At 39.2% G+C, this 18071-nt stretch overlaps 1 protein-coding gene across 5 annotated transcripts in view; it reads right to left on the reverse strand.

Moving 5' to 3' along the window:
- Positions 1 to 2176: 2176 nt before the first annotated feature.
- ELP1 (elongator acetyltransferase complex subunit 1) overlaps positions 2177 to 18071 on the reverse strand; it is a 61207-nt gene continuing 45312 nt past the window's right edge. For all 5 annotated transcript variants that reach the window (XM_081067728.1, XM_081067731.1, XM_081067729.1 and 2 more), the window contains 9 exons: positions 17144 to 17205; positions 12155 to 12217; positions 11709 to 11769; positions 10258 to 10371; positions 9633 to 9744; positions 8291 to 8418; positions 7663 to 7817; positions 5499 to 5574; positions 2177 to 4228 (listed from right to left, as the gene is read on the reverse strand). In XM_081067728.1, coding sequence (XP_080923854.1) covers positions 4161 to 4228; positions 5499 to 5574; positions 7663 to 7817; positions 8291 to 8418; positions 9633 to 9744; positions 10258 to 10371; positions 11709 to 11769; positions 12155 to 12217; positions 17144 to 17205 — 839 coding nt within the window. In that variant the 3' untranslated portion in view covers positions 2177 to 4160. The remainder of the gene's footprint in view (positions 4229 to 5498; positions 5575 to 7662; positions 7818 to 8290; positions 8419 to 9632; positions 9745 to 10257; positions 10372 to 11708; positions 11770 to 12154; positions 12218 to 17143; positions 17206 to 18071) is intronic.

Here is an 18071-nt window from a genome sequence, read left to right on the forward strand (position 1 = left end):
AAAGACCTAAGTGTGTGACCCTGGATCCAGGTCTGGCGAGTAGGCACAGCTGGCTGGCACCAGCAAGGGGCAACAAGGGAGCAAACACAGCCACAGAAGGACCCCTGGAGTTCCTATAGTTCATCAAGGATGACTAAACCTTACTCTGGAGAATCAAGAGATCAGCTAGGAGTTGGGTACACTGACTTGAGAAAGAGATATGTATTGTTCCCCTTAGTTTCTGCCCAAACCATTCTACTGTCAACACTTCATGAAATTCACTGATGGGAGGGTTGACGTTTGGTTAATTCTTAACCTTTGGACCTCTTTGGCAGGGTGATAAAGCCTATGGACTCCTCCTCTGAACATTTTTAAATGCAGAAAATAAAATACATAGTATTACAGAGGAAACCAATCACAGAGAAATATACTATCTTCAGATCCCTTAAGGGTCTATGCAACCAAGAACCCCCCAAAAGTGACAGTCTTGATAAAGGGGAGGCAGGGGAGGTGGCTCTGGGGGATGGGAATCGCCAGCCATCCTTGGCCTGAACACTACACTGCATTTTAAAATGAAAAGTATCCATATCAGGCTGAACAACTGTGTAGTCTTTCAAAGCACTTTTATGAATTCTCTCACTTGATCCTTACAAAATCACCCTTTTAGCAAAAAAGAATCATCCTCAGAAAGAAATAATGAATAATTTTAATAAGTATTTAGAAGAAATGTTAGCCCCGTGCTTCTCAAATAGGGGCAATTTTGACCCCAGGGGACATCTGGCAACATCTGAAGATATTTTTGGTTGTCATAACAGGAGTGGGGGGGTATGAGCATTGTCATCTAGAGTAGAGGCCAGGGATACGGCTAAACATCCTCCAATGCACAAGACAGGTCCTTACAACAAAGAATGACATGACCAAGAATGCCAACAGTGCCAAGGCTGTGAAACCCAGCTTAGCCCAATGGACACACAGGTTATAGGAAAGCAAGATTCAGTGACATTAAATGACTGTCCAAGAACACTACAATGGGCCTTGTTCTTTCCTGTATGCCAGGAGGACATTTTAAAAGTTGTTCAAGCACTTGGTCTTCCAGTTCCTGGGGCTTCAGAGCCAGTAAGAGTAATGGTGCAGTGGCCAACCGTGAGGCATAGGCGCAGCTGGGGACGCAGAGAGAACACAGAATGGAGAGCAGGTCTCCAGGGTTGCCAGATGTTACCGTATGAGCTTCGGCATGCTGCAGCACCTCACAATTTATGGTTACCTCGCTTCTAATATCTTCGCCTTCACCCCAGTTCTAATAAATATAACAGACAAGGAAGGACAACTGAAGACTCCCAAGGGCTTGTCCACGTGGTGCTTCTAATGAAGCACAGAAGTCTAAGGGGCGGCACAGAAAGGGGGAAAGATCATTTGCTTCCCAAAGTTGCAGTCTTAAATTACTAAATTACTAAAAATCGTCATTTTTATGTATTTTTAAAAACTCCCTCTTCAGTTATGGCTATGAAAAAAATCCCTCAAATGCATGCATGTGCACACACACACACGTATATTTATGCGCTCGTGTGTGTGTGTGTGTGTGTGTGTGTGTATGTGTGTATACAGAAGGTACCAAAAAGACGTATACACATTTTAAGAAAGGAAAAAACTATATTAAAATTGTAATACTCAATATATACCAATAACAAAAGTTGAATACGAGTCATGTGCATACATTTTGTTGGCACCCCGGTACACGGAAAATGTTTTAACATATGTGGCAGTGCTAAGAAATGACACCAAGCTATACCCACAGACATAATAAAAACATAGTTCTTGCCTTAGTTTCTTGAACAGCGTAAATTTAAAATTCACTTTGATTATAGGAGACAGTCCTCTGTAAGCTACCACTTGATGTCAAGCATCTGAGCAAAGTTGACTCAATGGAACCAACAAAATAACTGAGGCTTTTCGCTTATTGCAGCATGAACTTGCTTTGGGGCAGCATCCACATTTGGGGGGGGGAAGTTATACACTCTCTCCTAGAATTTGACAGACTCCCCCAAATCAGGCATTCATCACGCCCAGCAGTTTCCCCTTTTCCCACACTCTGCATTTTCCCCCATGAATTCTTCCTTGACTTTGTCTTCCGTTTGGAAGGTCGGCTCCTCCCTGCTGCTTCTCTAAATGAAGAAAATTCCATGTTGTTCCAGCAAGATACAGTAATTGATAGTAATTTGTATTCACACAATTCTTTTTGCTGCTTCAATACATTATTTTAAGCAAGCTGAACATCAATGAAGAAATGCTATTAACAACAGACACATCTGCTTGTACTTCTAATCCATTAGCATGAGTCTCTGTACTATATTATCCATAGCAAGGGCATTATAACACATTAAGTCAGTACATTACCACGTTCATTTACCCATGCCAAAGAGGAGTCACAAAGCACTTTCAGCCTTTCCCCCCACCCTTCTTCTGCCTCCCCCCCACTCCCAACCCCCACCCCCACTCCCCATCCCCCACTCCAGTTCAAGCCGTAATTTCTCAGTCTAGTTGTGTAGGACACGACAACCTGGCCCATGGTGGTGTTATGAGCCTTGTGCTCCCCCCAGCCTGAGGCAGTTGGTTGCCAGTCGTCGGTCGGCCGCTCACAGTAGCTCTTGCCGGTTGCCGGCCGCTCACGCCAACCCACGCCAACCTCCAGCTGTTCATAGCAGCCCTGCTCCAGAGAGAGCTGCTGTTCACAGTCTTAGCTGTAGAGAGCACAGCTCACTGGCTCATGTGGGAGTCGAACTGATGACCCTGGTGTTAGGAGCACGGTGCTCCAACCACCTGAGCCACCGGGCCGGCCCATTTACAGCCCTTCAGCGCTGGGCACTTCATTAAAGCAAGTCCATTATGGGCATGAGTCAAAAAGTAGATTTCTCCAAAGCAGGACATATTTTCTTTTTCTTTTTTTTCTCCCTATTATTTTGTGAAAATTTCCAGACATACAGAAAAGTTGAATTATACACTGAACATACCTAGATTCTAAAGCTAACATTGTGCTACGTTAGGGAAAATCTTAAATTACAATTCTGGATATATCTGTACTCTGAGAATCAAAAGTAGCATTTCCTATTAGTTTATGTACAGTAATGAACATCTGGTTCTAGTGTTACAGGCATGGAAGCAATTTTTAACCTTACATAAGAATCAGCCACAAACTATTGTCAAAATGAACTGAGCGTTTTCTAGGCTCACCAAAAGGAGAAAACATTCTCATTTCTTCCAAAGAAAATACTAAAAGGCAGAGTTCAGTTAAGCACCATAAAGAAAAATAAATGGCCTAGACCCTGACAAAACATTACGTTAAATGAAGCAATATTTGGAGAAAAAGGAATAACTTCCAACTGTGCACGTCATACGATGCTCAGTGCTCAGTGTAACAACTGTACATGATGCTGTTGCAGAAATTCTAATCTGTTCTGCTAACTCTCTGGCAGAAGATTCACAGGCACTGAAAATAGTCTCTATGGACACTGTAGTGATAGGAAGCTCAACCCAGTTATAACTGGAAGCACATGACCTTGTAAGATATGAGAAAATAACAGCTGTCAGCATGGAAAAGCTTAGAATTCAAAGAATATGTTTGGCTTTTAATTCTGCGTTAGTTCAAGGTGAAGTCATTTAAGTGATTAAATTTGACCAAATATTAGTAGCACTAATAGCCATGTTGTTTATCCTTAAAAGCTCTCCACCAGGAACATAAAGCAATATAAAAACCTTATTTTACTTATCTTCACATTTTTGAGGTAGAAGCCACAAAACATATTCCCAATTAACTGAGGCACAAAGCAATTAAGTGACTTGTCTAAGGTCCCAATAGGAATTAGACCTGTAATCAGGAATGAAACCCAATTTCCTGACTACCGTAAGTACCAGAAATAAGCTCTCAAACTGCACGAACTAAAAGAACAGTAATTCTTACAAGATGATGATCTACAGGTTAAAGCATAAAGTTTTGCTGATGATTAAAACTATATCAAAATAGAATAGAATTGCTTCATGTCTGTTGAAGTCTGCTGTACAGCGCAGCTCTCTCAACGCTAAGGTATGTCATCATCTTACTCTCAGTTCTCACAGCCAGGCCTCGACGAGTGAGGAGTGAAAAGAAAACGGTCTTTTCTGTGGAGCTCTCCTAGCTAGGATCCGAGTCACCCTAGAAGGCTCAGTTTCCACTGGGTTCTTTTGTTGATCTTTGGAGGTATAAAAAGCTCAGCATCTAAAAGAAAGGAAAGGAAAACTGTGACAGACACACTCTTTCTTACTGGTGGGAGCTGAGGCGGTAACTCTAATCTAAAACTAGGCTCCTGGGCTCTGCAACTACAAGATGACCATAGAAACCAGAGTTAATGTTTCCGTTACTTTGCAACCTCCAGTCAGAGCAAACAGCAAACAGCCTAGAGGCCCTGCCCTGAGAAGAGAAATCCCATTGCAACCTCAGGCACAGGGGAATAGTAGAAGAAAAAGTGTCTACTGACTGATTCAAAGTGGGAACATGTTCTATATTTTACATGGGTGGTGATGGTGGTTACAAAGCCATGTACAAATTTAATGGTTACAAAGCCATTAAATCTCATTAAACTATACACCTAAAATTTGTACACTTCACTATATATTTCAACTGTAAAAAAATATGGTAGTATGTATTCAGTAAGTAAAGTTAATGGACAAAAAATATAACAAAAAAATTCTACAAACACATTGATCAATAACAATGTCCCTACTTCAAAAAACGTAAATGGAAGGGAAGGGTTGGGGGCCCTCTTTTAGTTACATTTGTGGAGTCTCTTATCTAAGTAAGAATCACATACAGGAAGCAGAGATATGAGAATATATATATATACACAAAGACGTTTTATCTTAGCATTATTCATAATAAACTTTCAACAGTACATCTGTACAAGAGCCATACAGACACCAAAACTTATTTTCAAGAATATTTAACAATGTGAGAAAAATGCTCAAGAAGAAATGTTTTTAAAAATATAATTTTCACATTATACAAACATATGTATACACATGACTAGAAATCATAAAATTTTAATTTCCTTTGATATACTTTTCTGTACAATCTAGATTTTCTCTATTAATCCTATCAGCTTTATAATTTCTACAATTACTACTCTCTACTCCCCCAACAAAAATCAATATAGTCAAAACACCACAGGAGGTCTTGCTTATTTAGGAATATTGATACCGTGTTTCCCTGAAAATAAGACCTAGCCAGACCATCAGCTCTAATGTATCTTTTGGAGCAAAAATTACTTATATTATAGTAAAATAAGACCGCGTCTTATATTGATTTTTGCTCCAAAAGACGTATTAGAGCTGATTGTCCGGCTAGGTCTTATTTTCAGGAAAACATGGTAGAATTGAGGGAAAACTGTAGTCAATATCCAATCTCACCGTATACTACTGACCTCCTCAACCCGTACAGATTTTCCTTCTGCTTAGTACTGTTAATCATTCAGAGGGGAAAAAATACTAACCAAGAATAGGAACTGAAGTCTTCTGTTGTTGATAAGAAGCCATGATACTATTCGCAGTAGAATTGGGACCTAGAACCTAAGTAGAAAGCAGACTGTATCAGCAAAGGTTATCTTACACTTCTGATGACCTCAATACCAAAGATCAGATCTCTACCAACACTCGGGAGCCCATCGTTTTCATTGGTATGGTATCAACCCAGTAATTCTCTTTTTTAGGTGATTTTAACTAGCCAGTTTCTCCAGTCTCAACTCAGACCTCTAAATCTCCTTTTTATCAGAAGACCACAGTAATGATGGAGGTAAAAAAGAGAAAATCTACAATGATATATGCCTGATCCTTTCCAAATAAGCAAGCCATACCCCGAGGGGAGGGAGAATAGTACCAGAGGCCATAGAATACAGAGCATCAAGTTGTACTCAAAGATTTGTAGAAGTTTTTATATTAAAATACACTTGTACACATCATGGCATAGAATAAAAACTCTGTACACGTGTTCAAGGTAAAACAAGAGACTTCACAGGAAGCCCACCCCTGCACATGCCTCAGTGTGCACAGGCCAGGCCCTCTGTGTTGCTTTCACTCAGCCCTCCAGAGTGAAGTGCATGCAGCCGCTGAGAACACACTCGGAGCAGCAATGTCATGGGCTCAAAGCACGTCCAGGTCACTCATGGTATCCTGCACATAGGCCATTATCATGCTCTACCAACCAAAACAAAAACACAATTGTCCCGGTCATTTTCCCGAAAAGACTCATAAGGTGGTGACTCAGAAGTTAATATGATCTGAATAAAAGAGAATACGGGAGGGCATGGGGAAGCATTATAAACTGTTTGCTTCAAAACAACTATAGTTTTGAGAGTGATCACATTTTTTCTAGGAAATACCTATTAAATTCAAGTATTTGTGGGGGTATTGATTCTTAGTTGTTTTTATGTGTATGGCTTGTAAGATGCTTTTATATCTATCCTCTTATCTAACCTTCAAAACATTCCAGTGAAATGCATGGGGGAAGTACTATCCCCATTAATAAGGAAGTCGACGCCCAGTAAACTTCTGTTTCTAACCAGTGAGCTGATGACCAACGCTCTCTCAGCTCCACACCCACCATTCTGCACACTGATCCTGACGCTGGCACTGGGAGCCCGAGCAAACACTCCTCCTTCCCAGCTGGCTGCGTTATGTTCTGCCAAGAGCAGACACCGGAGGGAGACTGCAGGGCTAGAGAAGAACGAATCTGCTCCTTCATTCACTTCCTTTTACGCCACAGTAGCTCTTCACCTCGGCGGCAGCTGTTTATTCCAGTTTCCGTTTATTTCTGTACACTTATTACCGGCCTCATGAAGGCCCCTCAGAAATACCAGCACCAGCTGGCTGGCACCCCCTTCTCAGAGGCTCAGCAGGGCACCACCTACAAGCGTCTAAGTTCGAATAATCCCAAACTCTTCCTTTGTTCCCTCAGCCTTAGAAGCAGCGTCCCACATTATTATCTCAGTGTTCGCCCGCTGTGCTCCTTTTGCCTTTCAGTCCTCCAAGATTTGTTTAACCGATGCCATGTATTAAATTCTCTCTGATAAAACAGCAGATGTGGGTTTTGTTTTCCTTCACAGACCATGACTGATACACCCACCTCTCTGAATCCAAATTGAAACTCTTAACAATAGACCTGAGTTGTGCGAGACTGAGCAGAGGTATAAAGAGTAAATAGATAGGACATCATAACTCTTAATAGGACACAAACAGCCTTAAACATAATTAGCAAAGCTCAGAACTGACAAGAACTGACAAGTCAAATGGAAAAGCAATTGTCTGGGGTTCCTTTAAAGAACTCTGATTCCACCCAGAAGTCTGAACAGGGAGGTGAGAAGCCGATTCTGGTTCTAGGTTCCCTCACCCCGACCCCAATCTCATCGAAGGACGGGGGCAACCATCTGATTTTTCCATCTTCTTCATGACAGCTGTTTCATGCAGAAAGGAGAAATAAAAGCACACTTAACCTAGGCCAAGGTGTACTGGTCAGTGTACAAATATAAAATCTTACTGACAGCTTAAACATGAACCTAAGAATAGGAACGTCTTTTGCTTTGACTTTTAAGAGATTGTGTGAGTGTAATAACTTCTGAAATGATGAAAAAAATGCACATTCTGTCTTTGAGGAAAACTTACAGGTGTAGCTGAATTCTGCTGGTGGGTGAGAGTCCAAATTTCTGGAAGGGACTTTTCCATGAGCTGCAGAGTATCTTCAAAGGCCTTCTGTAATTCCCTTCCTTGCTCATCAAACTCAAAGAGAAAGAGCACCTTTAAAATATGATGTATTTCATCTAGAGGAAAACAAATTTGAGAGTGTTGTGTTCCCATTTCCATCACTAGAATCATAACATAGTTTCTCTCCCCAGCAAAACACATTTAATATCACACTACAGTTGCCATCTCCCACATTTTCTTCTTCCTTCCCAAATGCTGGAGTAAATCAACATACTGGTATCTACTACAAAAGGAAAAACAAACACAGGGAGGCCAAGCAGGAAGCAGTGTCTCCACAATCATTTATCTTGGCTTCAGTGCTAAGCTCTCACAGCTCAGGTATGTGGATGCCAATGGAAGAAGGCGTCTAGGTTACCAAGTGAGAAGGTGTGTTTCAGGAATGTGCCCTGAAATGGTGCTTCCAGCTGACAGTTTTCATCTATCCTCAAGCTGGGAAAATTGTATCTTAATTATCTACTGAACTCTGTCTGTCTGTGCTGTCCACTGTTTTTCTGTGGGCAAGAATTGTCTATCAGTATTGAGCACATACCTTTCAACTTTTCAGTGCCCTGTACCAGTTCACCCAATGCCTCCAAAAGGGCCAGGTTCTCCAGGGGATGCCCTTCTTTGAGGCTGTGCTTCTTCCGCTCAGCTTTGCGGCGATTCTTAGATGATCGCCTGTACGAAATTAGAGATGTTTAAAAAGAGATTTTCCTGTGCTGAACATACTGAAAATTACAGAATTGTACACCTGAAATCTATGTAACTTTACTAACAATTGTCACCCCAATACACGTTAATTAAAAACAACACAAAAATGAACATATCTGTTGGCCATCAACTTTCTGAGAAACCAGAGCACTGACAGATGGCATCTGTATTTGAGGGAAACGGTGACGAGGTGTTAAAGTGATACAAAAAATAAAATTGTGAGAAGCAAGTCTTACAGCCAGAAAGCAATAAGGAAAACTCTAAAAAGTAATGTCTGGCCTTGCCATTTTAATTAAAATACAGAGCAAAATGAGGTTACATCTGCTAATAAGAGCTACAACAATGAATAGAACGACATCTAACTTGAATTTTGTAATGAAAAACAAATTCAAAGGCAACAACATAAAATTTAAATAAGATACTGACACAGATTGGAATATGAATAAAAAGCATGTATATATATATAAATGAATCCCATATTCTTTACTGCCTCGGAGGTCCTTAATATGCCATTTGTTTTATTTGGAACTTTCTCACCCCAACTCTTAAAAAGCCCAGTTCTAGCTGTCTTTCTTACAGTTTCTAATTGCCCCCCACATCCCCACAGATCTGCATTTTGAATTCCTAAAGCGCAATCCAGTTTAAATATATAATCTTGCATTGTTCTGTCTCCCAAGTAAGGCTATAGCTCTCGTAACTTATGTCTCCTTAAAAGATTTTGGTAATATCCACTACAATTGAGCATAAGATGTTTAAGAAATACTAGACAAATTGCTACAGAGTAAAAGTGTGATGACTTATATTTACATAATCCAATCCTGATTTTGAATTGAAACATGAAATCTTTTTCCTTTATAATCTTTTTATTTTTTCAGTGCCTGTTATAGTCACTTAATATTCGTTAAATGAATGAAATCAGATGTGTTATAAATGGAGTACCCAGCATAAGGTCCTCGTGGGCACTGGGTAAACACACAGACCATGAAGCTGTAACAGAAAACATTTCAACACCAAGGCTAATCTCTTCGATATGCTGGCAAAGTCCTTGCACAACTGCCTCATGGCCTCGAAGACACCTCTGGCTCCTGCCTCCCTGTCCTGGTGGGAAACTGACCTATTTCCTTGTCCTTTCTCCATTTACCCCGGGCATGGTCAGTGTGCTGGGTTAGCACGATACATACGCTGAGATCCTGGAGTTACTATGGGAATATCTGCCACTCATGTCACTGCCACTCATGACACTGCTAGTTTCAGAGAAGAGGTCTGACTCTTGACCATGGGGCACCTCGTCATCTAGAAAAGAAGAACCAGATATAAAATAAAAACTCCCAGCTACAGTAGGTTTACCTTCAGTGGGGTAAGTAGATTCTAGTTAACCAGGGCATATCTAAGGATGGGTGAAAATTATTACAAAGTTGACCTCAGAATGAAACAAGATCATATTAAATACAGTTATTACTGCACACCAGTACCAAACCTCTGTTGTCTTTTCTTTCTTTTCTTGTTTTTTTGAAGCAAAGCAACTTTTGGAAACAGGGAGACTCATTTTGTAAAACACAGAAGTCAGTCCTTCTGGTTGGCTGGGAGGAAGTTTGGCAGAGCTCTTCCCATTAGGGTTTGGTCCTGCTCCCAAACCCTCCCGACACAGACATATACACAGCCCCTAAGGGCTTTACCAAGGCCTGAGACATCCCCATGACACAGCACTCACACTGCAAGAGGCACGATGAACAGCTAAGACAAAGTGTGACGCTGCCATCCGTCCCGCCCCCAGCCCAGCATCGCCGGTCTTCACGCAACACTCACCCAGATGCACCTGCTGGGCTTGCTCCTTGAGCTCTCGAACCACCAAAAAACGTTTCTTATGGCGACTGAATGTAGTTCTCTGAGAGTCGAGAAATGCCATATAATTTTTCTGAGCTGGGGGTGCAGATGGAAAACAATTTCAGCATAATGTGTAAGAAAGAGAAAAAACTAGAGCAGGAAGAGTGAGGGAGTTGGAATTTAACAAATAGGTTACTAGGTTTTCCAAGCAAGATTTTTCCTAATGAGTATTAACCTACATCGTTTTAGGAAAATAAACTAGAGATTGAGATTCCAGATCTTAGAATTTATCAACAACATCCTAGAATACTCTGTAACACTCAACTTACAAAATCACTGAACAAAGATTTGATACCTAACTCAAAATAGGACTGACAAGTAAAAAGAGTACACCGGAAGCTGCTAATAAAAACAGGAGGCAAGTCACTGAAATGCTCCCTAAACATAGGTATTAAGCTCATGCAGATGAACTGTCAGCATTTTTCTAGGTTCTCAGTAGGGAGAATTCCAAGTAAGAGTTGGCTAATGGGCTATTATAGGGCCAGGAAGGATGCTTTCAGTATCCAGTTAGAGGTACTTAAGTGAACGATACAAAAAGAACTCTCCCATAGTTTTCATTAGGATAGGGGAGTAAGAAGCAGGCAGGGGAAGAATATGAATACGTGTTATTATCAGAAAGGCCAGACATTACTTACAGGGGAGACTGTGCTAAAAAAAAGGCAGAGCTGAAAACCAACCCGTTCCCACAGATTTCTAGAAGTCAAACTGACGTCCTGTTACACTTGGCTTGTAAGGGGTCACAGTGAACACCAGCGTATTCTAGAACTGACACTACCATCTGTTGTTCTCTAAGAACCACCAACTTCATTTGCAAAGCTTCTTTTTTCACTTATTTTCTAAAATTTCAAACCTACCTAGAGCTTCCCATAGTTCAATGTATATATATAAACTCTTCAATTAGATTTACCAGTTAACGTTTTGCCGTATTTTTGGCTTCCTCTGCTTTTCTCTCTCTTTACCATTTTTGTGGAATTGAGATGTGATCCTTCTCCCCTTAATACTTCAGCATCTCTAAGAATAGCATGTTATCTAATATAACTACAATGATTAAAATGAGGAAATTCAGCTTTGATACAATACTATTATCTAATATATAGTTCCTTTCAAGTTTACCAACTATTTCCAAATACAAACATTCTTAATCACATCTTGTTGCAGGTTTTAAAAATTCAAATATTTTCTGTGCTACCATTTATCAGTGTACCGTATTTTAAAACCCTGGTCAGAATTAAATCTTACACCAGCAGAGAATTTTGATTGACTCCATCTAACACATGAGCAAAGCATGTAATAACAGGGAGCACTCTCCCATCTCTCCCCTTCCCATGTCTATACTTCCAAATGAGGAATTTTATCTAAAACGTAGCCCTCACCTTCTAAAATGGAAGGCTTTACGTTGGTCTCTATAATATCCAGTCTGTTATATTTGTATACCTAAAAAGAAAAATACCGTTAAATTTAGGCAGGAAATCTTCAAGTCCCTAGAGAACAACGATACTTGGAAAGAAGCGGATCACTTTCAGAAGTGACAGGATATTTTTCAGAGGAGCAAACCTACAAGGTAGCCAACGGAAATTCAACTCATTTCAGCAGAAAACAGTAATACTGCACATTTAGAGGACCGACTAATTCCAAACATCAAGAATAAATTTTTTAAACAGTTAAAAAAAACCAGGTTATCCTTAGACTGGGAGCCTGAACAATTTCATTTCACTGGCCTCAGAAACAAGGGACTCCAGCTGACTGACCCCCCCCCCCCCCCCCGCACTCTTGCTGCACTTAGCACCTGGCACTGGCAGGATTTTTCAAGTTCTCTTACCAGTCTCAGAGCTTCTTCCCATTCAGCTCCTTCTAACAGCAGGAGCACAGCTTCTTCATAATCCTGACACAGGAACACCAAGGAAAACAACAGGTTAATGCAACAAGAATGTCAGGTGCCTCTTTCGGCCTCTCCAACTATCCCCTACAGTCCCGGTTCCTAGCATCCAACCTGGCCTACAGTACATGCTCAATCAATATTGATCCAAAAGACCAAGGAGAGAGGTAGACTCTGGATATAATTAAAAACACACATGCTAGGTGTCATCTCCCTATATCCCTGAGCATCAAAACCACCAGTGAGATCTGTTAAAAATGCCCACTTCCCCAACTTCACCACCAGGTTTGATTACCAGGTTTAGGTCAGCTTTTGAACTAACAAGTCTATACTTGAAAAAGTGGTAGACTAGAATAGTAATCTTCTAAACTTTTCTTTTGCTCTTTTAATGTTTATTTGTTTCTCCAACTTTTCATTTCGAAAAACTTCTACCTACATAAAACTGAACAACGAGTGTAATAAACTACCTGATAGTCTTCAAATGTTTTGGATGCTTATACCCTTACCAGTAAAAAGTTTTGATCATATACCCCAATATATAATTACTTAATGCACTTATAAAGCACATAAAATAAAATACATTTTAAAAGATGAAATTTGTAAGGCTGGGTTTCCTCAAGTAGTCACTGTCATAAAAAGGGAGCCAAAGGGTATACATTAGATTAAAAGAGATTTAAAACACGTATGATACAAAATACAATACACAGCCCTAGACTGATACTTGATTTGGCTTAAAATACTGTAAACAGTTTTGGAACCACTGAGGGAACTTGAATTTTAAGTATTAGATAAATTAAAATGTGTTAACATGAAAAGATGAAGATCATAATCAAACGAAGCAAATTTACAAACAGCACAAACAACGTAACTTCATTTTGGGTAAAAATACATGTGTTGAGAAAGTTCGCTCTAGAAAGAAATAGGAGGTGCTAATAATAGCAATTTGAGTGGTAGGAGTAAGGTGTTTTTATTTTCTTGTGTTTGTTTTCTGCATGTTAAATACTATACTACATACATACTACTTTAAGTCAGTTTTAACTTAAAAGATTAAATAAAAATAAAAATTTTCTTCCAAGACCCCAATGGATCATTTTGCATATACCATACTAACAGGTCCAAACAGGGACACAATAGGATGTGTTTTGTTTGATCTACGTGTGTGTGTGTGTGTATGTGTGTGTGTGTGTGTGTGTTGCACTGATGTGAAAATCATATAACATACAGGTAATCATTTTAAAGTGTACAATTTGATATTATTTACTGATATTCACAATGTTGTATAACCACAAAAATATTTTTATCACCTCATAAAAACACTCCATACCCATTAAGTAATCCCTCCCGATTTCTCATTTCCCTCATTCCTGGTAAATTCTGATCTGCTTTCTGTCTCTCTGGATTTGTCTAGTCCAGATATCATACAAAAGGAACCATACACTAGTTGACCTTTTGTGTCTGGCTTCTTTCATTTAGCATATTTTCAAGATTCATCCGAGTTGGCAGCATGTATCAATCAGTTCTTTGCTCCCTTTTTCCCCCTTAATTTATTTTTTAATTATTGCAAAATATATAGAACAAAATTTACTATTTTAACTATTTTTTAGTGTACAGTTCAGTGGCATTAAGTAAACTCACACTGTTGTGAAACCATCACCATCATCCATCTCTAGAACTTTTTTTCGACTTGCAAAACTAAACCTTCTAAATCCAGTAAATAATAACTCCCCATGCCTCTGGCAACCACCACTCTACTTCCTGTCTCTATGAATCTGACTCCTCTAGGTATTGCATATAAGTAGAACCATACAATATTTGCCGTTTTATATTTGGCTTATTTCATTTAGCATTGTTTTCAAGACTCATCCAAGTTGTAGCATGTAACAGTTTTTTGTTCCTTTTAATGACTGACTATTCCTCTGTGTGTATCTCACAATTTATCCATTCACCTGTCATTAATGGACATTTGCACCGTTTCCATCTTTGGGGTATTATAAATAATGCTGCTATAAACATTTGTATATAAGTTTCTTTGTGGACATATATTTCCATTTCTCTTCATATACACTTAGGAGTGAAACTGCTGGGTCATATGATTACTGTATGTTTAACTTTTTCAGGAACCACTAAGCTGTTTTCCAAGGAATCCAAGGTACAAGGATTCCTATTTCTCCACATTCTTGCCAACACTTCTTTTCATTTTTTGATTATTTGTGACATATTCATACAATGGACTACTACTCAACAAAATAAAAAGGAATGAATTGATACATGCTATAATATGGATACATTTCTAAAGCATTATATGACTTCCAATTTTTAGTTCAGCATATAAGGAACTTGGAAGTTGTTATTCTATCCTAACAAGTAAAATGCTGAACAAACTCAAAATCAACAACTCTTCTTAGATCCATCAGAGAACTGAGGTCACAGGACAAACCGCAGTCCCCAAAATGGAGACACAGATAAGGGGATACAGAGAACTACAATTTACCAAAGTTGGAACAAAAAGCTGTTACATACTACAACTTGGATGAGCCTTGAAAACATGCTAAGTGAAATAAGCCAGATATAAAAGTGCAAAGCAAATACCGCAAGGTTCTACTTGTACATGATACTTAGTCAGATTCATAGACACAGGAAGTAGTTGGTTGCCCGAGGCATAGGGAGTTATTATTTACTGGATTTAAGAGTTTTAGTTTTGCAAGATGAAAAACAGTTCTGGAGATGGATGGTGGTGATGGTGTCACAAACAGAAACATCTACCAGAATTAGCAGTGGGGATAGGAAAAATCTAAATTGTAATGGACAAATAGTTGGAGGCTTTCTGTGGATCAGACTCATTCTGGGTAAGCTTAAGAGTTAAAAGTTCTATGGGGGCCCAGACTTAGGAAGGCTCCTACACTTTTGTGAGTTTTTACCCCCAGGAGCCCTACCAGGTTCTCACAATGACTATCAGAGGAAAAATCTTGTTTCTAACAAGGGGAGGGGGAAAGTAGCCATTTAAAAATATATCCAGAACATGCTATTCTTCTTAACTAGACCTGCTCTCAAAGGAAACTATTTTGCCAGAGCCTAACCAAAGTGAGTTCTACTAGGCCTAACTTATGTAGAGGAAGAAAAACACCCAACCCCAGTTCCCTCTAGCCTTACTGTCCCACATAAGGCGTGAAAAAGCAGAAGCACTGATGAAGCCTCCAGTCCAGGGGCACAGGCTCACTGAAAGACTGAGACCCAATCACAGGCCTATAGCAAGCTTCTCCTCCTCCAACTCTTAACCACCACACCACTAAAGGCGTATTCACTGAAATTTACTCAAACTCTATCACATCAGGTGTGAACAAAGAACTATAAGGTGTACAGAAAATACAAAACACAGTTTGAAGAGCAAGAGCAAGCATCAGAATCAGACTCAGATATGGCAGGGATGTTGGAATTATAAGGCCAAAAATTTAAATAAGTACCATTAATATGCTAATGGCTCTAACGAAGTAGACAAAATGCAAGGGAGAGATAGAAAGGGTAGCAGAGAGATAGAAATTTTAAAAAAGAATCAAAAGAAATGTTAAAAATCAAAAGCGTTCTGTGAGCGAAAGAAGCCAGACTAAAAAGACCACATACCAGATGGTTCCATTTATATGAAATTCTAGAAAAAGCCAAATTGTAATGACAGAAAGCAGATCAGTGGTTGACAGGGGCTGGGAGTGAAGGGAGAAGGTTGGTTGCAAAAGGGGAATTAGGGAACTTTTGGGGGTGACAGAAATGTATCATGGTTGTAATGGTTACACAACTGTAAACATTTGTCAAAACTCATCTAATTGTTGATTTAAAATTGATAAATTTTATTGTATGTAAAGTATACCCCAATTAAACATATATAATTATAAATATGTAATTAAATATGTATGAATTAATCTTCATTTATAAAAAGATGGTGGCATCTTATCCATTTAATTAATCATCTTAGATGGTGTATCTTTCTACTCCAACCTCTTTACTCTGTTTGTTGTTACATGCTAATGATTTGGCTCCATCCTGGAAACCCTATGAATGAGTGACATCCACAATGCCCTGTCCTCAACAGCCCTGCTCAGCTCCTATAGACTCACGCCTATGGCTTCTTTTACGGATCAATCCATCTCATATTTGGTCTTCCTCTTTTCCTGCTGCATTATGCATATTTTATTCACTGATGTTTTCAGCCAGTCATCCAACATATTTTCTTTCCAGGATCTAATGATATCAAATTTTAGTTATCATCTTTCACTTACCCTATTACTTGAAAGACACTGAAGGATTTTAAAAGCAGTTATGTGATGCAAAATGTGCCCACTCATCACAACTGTAAAAACATTCTCATCAAAGGCCAAAACTCCAGAGGGCAGTGATCCCTGGTGTCAAACATGTGCCCTATTAGTCTGGGGCCAGTGTCAGTGCAGTTTTAAATCCTATAATTTTATCAAAAGCGAGTATAACTACTTATCTTCACAATCTGCTAAAAAATTAGAACCCATCAAGCTACCTGAGATAAAAGATATTTCCAACAGAAAGAATAAAAGTAAAAGCTGAACAAGTGGCTAAAGTTCAATCACCTTGTTTTAGAATGGTCTTGTCTCACTGTTTCTATTCTGGCAAGTTAACATAAAAAGTACAACTTCCTTGAGATTTAACTTCGTACTTTCTACCAGGGCCAAACCACTAGGGCATGTTACAGTAGAGCGCTTTGGTATCCTGCCTCACAGAACTTCTAATTACATAGACAGATACTGAATTTAGATTTCTACGTCAAGCCAGCAAAATGGAAGATCTGCAGGGCAAACGATCCCTGGACTTCCTAACTACCCACAGTTCCTCTAATTTTCATAATCCATGAGGTACAACTAGAAAGTCCTTGCTTGTTAACGGGGAGTTTTAAAAGGGAGGAACCGAGTTTACCTGGGCGTACTGTTCCAAAACTGTGGCCGCATCACTGTACTTCCTCTGCTCAACTAGCTTTCCTGCAAAGATAACATAAGCATTTGACCATAGTTGGCTTGCTATCAACAGTATTACCAAAACTCAAGTTGAAATGGTTTCTGGTAGTACCATGTGTCCCCAAAAATAAGACCTAACTGGAAAATAAGCCCTAGCATGATTTTTCAGGATGACATCCTCTGAACATAAACCCTAATACATCTTTTGGAGCAAAAATTAATATAAGACCCAGTCTTATTTTCAGGGAAACACAGTTATCTTTAAATCAAAACAATCTCCTACAAATTGTGGAGACTGAGCTACACAGAGTACACATTCAAATCAAACTGCTTTAAAACCACATTTTGCAAAGTGCTAAGACTGTTCCAAAGGCAATTGAAAGGCAGTACCAAAGTAACCATTCTCAAATCAAATAAGTTTGGGAAGCACTGAGTAAAACAAAGTTAAACAGATTATTCTGGTGGTATTTTATTAATATGTCTTTATTATGTATCAAACTACGTACTTTGTGAATTTCGTTGAGGGAAAGAGGAATACCATTGAGTTCTATCTTGAATGGCAGTTACAATCTAAATTTAGTACTGGATGTGAAAATCATGCATGTCAAAATTCGCCATGAAAAAATGCTTACAAAGGGACGCATATGGGCAACTGACCTAGCACCTCTCACTGATCTAATTTTCCCTCTACCATGTTTTCCCGAAAATAAGACCGAGTCTTACACCAATTTTTGCTCCAAAAGATGCATTAGGGCGTATTTTCAGGGGTGTCTTATTTTTTCATGTACAACAATCTACATTTATTCAAATACAGTCATGTTATCTTCTTCTGGAACATCGTCATAACATACTAAATGCGTCCTCTGGCTGATGATCTTAACTGGGGCTTA

The sequence above is a fragment of the Rhinolophus hipposideros genome (assembly GCF_964194185.1).
Source record: "Rhinolophus hipposideros genome assembly, chromosome: 11".
Lineage (NCBI taxonomy): Eukaryota > Metazoa > Chordata > Mammalia > Chiroptera > Rhinolophidae > Rhinolophus > Rhinolophus hipposideros.